General features: G+C 34.7%; 1 protein-coding gene across 1 annotated transcript; it reads right to left on the reverse strand.

Moving 5' to 3' along the window:
• Positions 1–1,417: 1,417 nt before the first annotated feature.
• On the reverse strand, positions 1,418–7,965 carry LOC142351963 (tubulin beta chain-like). Its single transcript, XM_075404253.1, has 4 exons — positions 7,310–7,965; positions 4,260–4,479; positions 2,844–3,770; positions 1,418–2,329 (listed from the first exon to the last, which is right to left on the reverse strand). Exons 1-4 carry the CDS (start codon positions 7,364–7,366, stop codon positions 2,160–2,162), a joined length of 1,374 nt encoding a protein of 457 aa, XP_075260368.1. The 5' UTR covers positions 7,367–7,965; the 3' UTR covers positions 1,418–2,159.
• Positions 7,966–8,398: the final 433 nt, after the last annotated feature.

Raw genomic sequence — 8,398 nt, forward strand, 5'->3', positions numbered from 1 at the left:
AAACATAAATGACAATTAAATCAAGGGCGCTTTTTTAATGATCATTTAGTAAGTGTTATGGTTGCTACACAGGTTTCTTGTCGGCGTGAACAGCAAGCCTTTGTTGTGAACAGCCGAGTATTTATTTAGTTTTTTAATGGGGTTTCTTTTGGCATCGTCGGAAGTATAGACAACAAGAGCAATTAGACACATTTTGCGTCCTAATCTAATTAATATTGGGTATGGTTAGTTTTGTGTAGTTTGTCAGATGGCATACAATTGATTGTACTCTTTTTTCTCTATATTTAACCAAATTGATCTGATATGAAAATGACTATATTGGTATTGATTATTGCATCAGATTCTACATCATAACATTTTATGAAATCAATTAGTTTTTCACTAATTTCCACTGTCCAGCTTAACTATTATGATTCTCAAAGTTGCTTTGAAGTATTTTTATGTGAACAGACTTGGGCTTGAAAGTAAATTTGTACAAATGAAACTTGATAGTCCTCAATTGCTAATATATGTGACCTTGATTGACACGGACGGATATTTGTGTTAAATTTGGCATGTTTTATGACCAGATAAATGGGCGATGCGAGGCCAAAATTATGTCGGTCGAGCCTATTGTATGGCGGTGGGTGTCTAGCGTGGTGGGTGTCTATGGGTTAATTATGTTCATCTATTTCACTAAATCTACTCAAAAACTTAATATTGCAACTTGATTCTAAAAATAGCTAATTAACTTCTTTCAAGATATGTTGAGGTTTTGTGTTATATTCTTACTCATATAAACAGGTGCACAAATCTCAAATAAAACTAAGAAAAACGGCTTTTGTTATCCATAAACAGAGTTCATTGCATGCTTTAATTTTTGTATTGAAAGGTAATCTTTTCTGAACTATAAAGCATTTTTAATACACAACACATTAAGCTCAGTTAACTTTTATTCAAATATTGTTTTTCTCACTGACGTTTGAAGTCAGATATATAGATTGATTTTTTTCACCTTGGCTGACTAAAACAACTAATAAAAACCAGCCAAGTGCATGCGAGGACAATCTAATGACTTTTCAAAAGTCCTCTGCGAGTTATGAACAAAACGTGAACACATTTAAACTTTTGTTGTTATTGTTTATTGTTGGCTCACAGCGTTTGTTTTTTTTTTATATGTGAAAGAATGTAAACCAAAAGTTGTTTTTATCGTGTTCGATCAAGTTATGTGATGTTGTCATAATGATTCTAAATTTGGAATCGTCTTTAATGGTAACACGATTATTTGGAAGTTTAACTGCAAGCATATGGTGTATATATAAAATGACATGAATCTATAAATAAAAGTTCTCGATTAAATTCTCGGTCTCTTTTTATAATTTTTTTTTGTGTTTTTTCTCCAAATTGAAGTCAACCCAATTGAGCTGGTGGAAAAAAATGGTTAAATAAATTTAAATTTCGACTTCAATTTGCTAAAAAAAGGGAAGCCCACCGCATGGGTTACTATAAATCACAACACCCATTTTAATCAATTATAATAGAACGCATGTTTATGTATCTAATTCTGGAAGCCTCAATATTTCTAGTAAAAAACAATCGATGCTTTATGAATAATTTGCATTTATTACAAACATGATTGCAAAGAAAGCGCTCCATAGGATCAATAGACGTTTTCATGTGATTATCTTGAAGGAAAGTATCATAGAACTCTTAAATATTATGTTAAAATCTATCAATTGACGTTGTATAATATAGGACTATGATGGCAATTTTTCCCCGGGTCTACAAATTTAAAGAGTTTATTAAAGACTGTCGATATAATAAGCGCACAAATATTTCAAGTTTAGGATCTTTCAATGATTTCAATTCTTAATATAGTTCACTGTTTAATCTTTTAACGTTCTCACCATTTTCCTCTTGAATTATGAATTTGCATTAAATAATATAGTATTTAATTCACACATGAGGTCTGTTTCCTATACCACGGAGAAAGGATTTATCAATTGTAGATTGTAATTCTGCTAAAAAAGAGAGGGCGGAGAAAGGGGAGAGGGGGGGAGGGCGATGGGTGTTTTCATGATGGTTAAAGTTTTCATGATGAGCAACAATTACTCTATGTCTGATCATATCTGATAGACCCAGTTTAGATTGACTATTGGTATATGCACAATGGGCTCCTTCTAAGCCTCCTCCTCGGGTTCTGGTCCCTCCTCCTCTTCTATTCCAGCTCCTCCCTCGTTGAAGTCTCCCTCCTCCTCATCGTCTGCAGTGGCATCCTGGTACTGTTGGTACTCGGACACCAAGTCGTTCATGTTGCTTTCCGCTTCCGTGAACTCCATCTCGTCCATACCTAAATGCCAAACATGACCACATTTTGGACTAATGTAATAACCCAGCGTGTGGTATATAGAGCAGGCCAAGCTGCTACTGCTGCTGAAATTTGGCCAAATGGTAACATGCTGGGAGGAGGAACTGGAGATAAATTAATTTATGCTAAATTAAGTGGAACTGTCTCGGCACAAACATAAATTTCAAGATTCATTTTTTGTTTCAATTCTGATCTTTTTTGGTTAAAATTTTTAATGATACAATTGTATTGGTTTATAACTGAATCTCCCCGCAGAGGGGAACCCAGGTTTAGACCTCGACTTATGACAAGACAATGATCGAGCAATGAAAAGAGTTCTTTTCCTCGACTTTAATGAGGCACCTCAACTTACTGTCTGTGTAATTTTTAGTCACTAAAGCCTCCTTCCCCGCTACAATTTTGAGTCTCTTCACAAATCGAGGTCTAATCCGGGGGGGGGGGGGGGCTAACTTTGCTTAATTTGATTCATTACTATTAATATTTAATCCGTCCTTACCTTCGCCTGTGTACCAGTGCAAGAAAGCCTTCCTTCTGAACATGGCCGTGAACTGTTCACTCACTCGCTTGAACAGCTCCTGGATAGCAGTGCTGTTCCCAATGAACGTCGCCGACATCTTCAATCCCCTCGGAGGAATATCACAAACAGCTGTCTTTACATTGTTCGGAATCCACTCCACGAAATAGCTGCTGTTCTTATTCTGAATGTTCAACATCTGTTCGTCAACCTCTTTCATTGACATCTTGCCTCTAAACATGGCCGCCACCGTAAGATAGCGGCCATGTCTCGGATCACAAGCTGCCATCATGTTCTTCGCATCAAACATCTGTTGCGTCAGCTCCGGTACGCTCAAAGCCCGGTATTGCTGGGAACCTCTGGAGGTCAACGGGGCGAATCCAGGCATGAAAAAATGAAGACGGGGGAATGGAACCATGTTCACAGCCAGTTTCCTGAGGTCAGCATTTAGTTGACCTGGGAACCGGAGACAAGTTGTGACTCCGGACATCGTTGCCGATACCAGGTGGTTCAGATCTCCATACGTTGGGGTTGTAAGCTTCAGAGTTCGAAAGCAAATGTCGTACAATGCTTCGTTATCAATACAATATGTCTCGTCGGTGTTCTCGACCAATTGATGAACCGACAATGTCGCATTGTAGGGTTCCACGACAGTGTCGGACACTTTTGGTGACGGCATGACCGAGAAAGTGTTCATGATTCTGTCAGGGTACTCTTCTCTAATTTTGGATATGAGTAGGGTTCCCATTCCGGACCCTGTACCCCCTCCAAGAGAGTGGGTTAGCTGGAACCCTTGGAGACAGTCGCATGACTCGGATTCTTTGCGAACGACGTCCAGCACTGCGTCGACCAATTCTGCACCCTCTGTGTAGTGACCTTTAGCCCAGTTGTTTCCGGCACCTGACTGACCTAAAAAAAACCTGTTATCAAATTTGTCTTCAAAAGTTGAGGTCTTATGCGTTTGGTAGAACTTTTATCTCAGTGTATAAGTTTCTCAATCCGTTTTTGTACCTATTTTGAGTGAATTGGTTTACATTTTGTCGTATTATTAATTTTAGCGACTCACGCAGTTTGTACTATCATTGCACATAAAAGATATAATATAAGATATAATATAGATATAATATAGTTCTTCAGAGATTATTTTAATGGATAAGGATTTTAATTTGATCCAAAAACAAACACAAAAACAGAAATTTCGCAAATGTGGTTAAGTGCCAACAGATTAATGATCACATACAATAATTACAGATAGAAACTCAAAAACAGATAGTTTACCGTAGACAACAACGCAATGATTTTCCTGTACCATTTAAAAGTCTTCGCAAAATTTTTTTAAGTTTAGAAGGCAAAAACTGCAGAGAAATGTACATAGAATATTACTCTGACAAAACTTACCAAATACAAAGTTGTCGGGTTTGAAAATCTGTCCGAAGGGCCCACTTCTTACGGAATCCATAGTACCTGGTTCCAGATCCACCAGCACTGCTCTGGGCACGTACTTGCCCCCTGTGGCCTCATTGTAGTACACACTTATCCTATCCAGTTGGAGGTCTGAGTCCCCGTGGTAACTTCCAGTAGGATCCACCCCATGTTCGTCTGAGATCACCTCCCAGAACTTACATCACAAACGTGAGTTATATTTTCGAAAGTAGATTTTAAAATCGAACTGGTGATAGTATTTACCTAGTCAGTATTTTCAGTCGAAATTCAATTAAAACTATGTTAGAACTGTTTCAAATAGAAATTTTTTGAACTATATAAAATTGTTTTTAACTAATCAAAACTCAAGATGCTATGATTCTACAGCATATACTTGTATAAAATACGTTCGAGCAATCTTAAATTTAGCACAGAATGTGAACGCAACATTGTTGGGCTCATTAAGACCCGCACTTTATTATAAACTTCAATGAAAGTTAGGTTTTAATAGAAAATAATACGTATAAAACGAGCTATAATGCGCAAATAAGTTGTTGTTGTTGCTCTTTGCAGTTAACTAGCAAAATATGTTTAAATTGAGCATAATGCTGAAATTTCGTTTTTGTATTTCCAATTGTTCACTATAACATGTTTCAGGTGTATTGTAATTGGGTGATAGTCTCGCAGAATTATTGCTTCAATTTTGAAGCTGAACTATTACGTCACCCAATGGGAGGGGATTTTTTTTATAAATTGATTCTTCTCTTCAACCAATGAGAGGAGAGTTGAACAAATTGCCCGAGAAAATGAAAAAAGAAGGGAGCAATTGATGAAATTAAGGAACGGGAGGGGGGACGGTAAAACTCATTTAGTAGACTGTCGATTTAAATTTTAGTTGTAAACCCTTTTCAATCGAACTATTAGATCCTGACTTGTAAAATACGCATTTTGAAATCAGCATTTGAGAAATGGTGGACATTGAATCAATATTGGTCCAAAAAATTAAAAACTATAAAAGCGAAACTGAAAGCATTTCTTTTAATTCAAAAAGTAACCGAAGAAATGTGTAGCCTCCCGGACTTGAGTCTCAGAGCATTTCAGCGCTTAACCAGCACATTTCAAGAATAAAAACATAAATCAGTTCTGAAGCATTGCATCTTCAGAATATTTTAGGTTCCTTTATGCGCAGTTTTTCTTCAGTATGATTATAGTGGGGTCAAAGAGTTAGCCTATGTAGAATTTCTCCGGTGTAGTCTGAAAATTACTATGTGTCACAGCAGCATAAAATTAGTTTTCTATTGCTTACAAGTGGTAATTGCTGAAATAATATACACGCTCTTTATTCTTAAGGTAGACTGTAAATAATTACCATAAATCCCATTTAGCTCACTGTTTACGACTTGCTACGCAAATTAAGAAATACAAGTACCCACGCGGACGTTCTTATTGCATATAAAGCAGACCTTATTGGCGAGAGTTAGACTGAACATTTTATTTGTCATGCAGTAAACTTTACTCTGAAAATCAAGACTAGCCAGTGTAAATTATGATATGAACATAGTACTGACCTTCCAGAAAAAAAAATGAATTTAGACTGATTCAGCTCTGGATTACTCTGCCACCAACCTCGTGGCTCAAATTTGTCGCAATATTCATCCAAATTATATAGAGTGGAAAATATTCACTTCCAGTTATTAATTGGATGCGTATTCACATAAGCAAATGGAACTGAAGAATTTTTTTCAATTAATAGGAAGTAAACATCTTTTTCCTATTTGACTAATTTTGTGTTTTGAACTACCCTATAACGATAATTTATTGAAACTCAATTTTTAATTAGCAAATTGATTGATTTGTTGATTTCCATTGATTTTATGAATTACGTATTATAGTCTCCAACAATTTTTCAAAAAATATGATGAGTTTGGAAACAATTGAGCGTTTAATAGTTTTGTTTTGATAATATCTTCAATTGCCATTTTATGTCACCGCATTTTTTCAGCAAGTCCATGTAATAATTGTCCTAAAATTTTTCTTTACTTCTTGTTTACTTTGATCCTTTCGTTGAAGCATTGTGCAGATTTGATCACATTGCCACTTATAGTAAAAAAAATGTCCGAGTTGAGAAAAGCGTTACTAATGTTTAAATCATTATCAATAAAAAACAACGTAAAACAACAATTTTAGCAATTTTTGCCCTGATCGAAACAAAAATCATTGTGCATGAAATTGTTCTCTGACGCCACCGAAATTGGCAGAAAGCAAAACCGAATATTTTCTATCAATTTAAATTCCATATATAAATTTTTTCAAAAAATTTTACGACAACTTAAAAAAACTATGTTGGAATTCTTGGAATTTTGCACGCAACCGTTGTATGAAATTTTGTCCTGTTATATGGACAGCAGAAAAAAATACAAAGAGTGGTTGATGATTTAAACTTCTTTTAAATCGTCCAGAATTTTTAAATTTAAACACGAGTTTTTATATATTAACAATTCTTGTTTTCAGAATTTGTCTTGAGACTTCTGTTAAACCCCGATGATTTTGAGCGTTATCTAATTGATCATTTTCTTTGATTCACAACTTGTAAAATATGACATTAGAAAATTTGTCTGTCTCAGTGAAAGCATGAATATCTTGGTGATACAATTGCTGTGATCTAGCGTTAGACAAACATGAAGTCTGCAAAATTATCTTATAATAGAACAAATTTTCGACATGATTATGTACCATCACAATAGACTTAATCTGATTTATCAATGCATCATCAAGATTCGCGTTTAATCATTTTGTTCTATAAGTTGCCATTTGTCAACTCTTTTTGTCTATATAAGATCTCATATGGTATAACGTAAGCAAATTTTTTTTTATAGAACGTTTATAGTGCGTTGAACATTTTGATCAATTTTTTTCTATCGTGTATGAGTACACTGTTTTCTCGAGAAAAACAAATAATTGGATTTGTATACGCAGACTTTTGAGATTTTACAGGACAATTTTGCACAAAAAATCTTTTGTCTTACCTTTGCTCCGATTTGGTTTCCACACTGGCCAGCTTGTATGTGAACAATTTCTCTCATCTTGTAGCTATTACTACTCAAAACAATACAATACAATAAAAATAGGGAATGTTATGGTTTGTTGCTGAACTATACAACTATGGAAAACTTTTTCAACTGCTTAAGCAAGTCACAATTCAAACAATAAAATTATGGATATATAGCGAGTTAGTCTTAGTTGTTGTTTTGCTTCGCAAATTGTGTACTAACAGATGCGACCCACAAAAATTGACTGATTAAACAAATTTTATCTCAAACTTTCAAAACAACAATACATTTATTGAACAATGTTATCAATGTTTTTTGTGCAAATTTGTTTGTGTTTGCAATTTTTATGGAGCATATATTTTGTTAATGAGTAATGCTATATATGTAAACATGTAAAACACTAGTACCAAGTTGTAAATCAGTTGAAAACCAAGTGCAGTTATAACCAGTGTTGGTTATAAGTTGGTATGTTTTGAGATGGGGAGTTGAGTCGGTTGCCACAGATGTTAAATCGGGATGTTGAAGTTGTGAATTCTCTGCACATAACTGAGTTTAAGCATGTAAACAATGATATTAAACTGAGACAAGAAAACTAAACGCATCAATGACTAATAGTGGTATCATAGCAACATGATATTCAGAACTTTGCAGCCATGAAAGCATATTTTTTACTAAAAATTTATTTTTCTTGCTAGTTAATTTTATTGTGTTATCACGATTCGTTGATAGTAATGATTAGCCTTAACATTGCATAATATTGCGTTAACTTTTTATACTGAAACGAAATTTTATATATTTTTGTGGATCATAATTGACGCAACATCTATTTGTAAAGGAAAGCTAACGAGTTTGACCGGGAAAAATTGTACCAGTTCATAATTAAGGACCCTGGGCGAAAAAAGTATAACAAAAGTTTTCAAGCATTTGTTAAAGCACATTGACTGTTATAGTAATAAGTTGAAATCAACTTTTGTCTCTATCTTAGACTCAAATTTGTATTCAATTGCTGGACCAACTGAGCAAGCAACTAATTCCTCAAATCAATTCATTACTTTTTACCCGATA

This window comes from Convolutriloba macropyga, chromosome 13 (assembly GCF_964194025.1).
Source record: "Convolutriloba macropyga chromosome 13, txConMacr16.3, whole genome shotgun sequence".
NCBI lineage: Eukaryota > Metazoa > Xenacoelomorpha > Acoela > Convolutidae > Convolutriloba > Convolutriloba macropyga.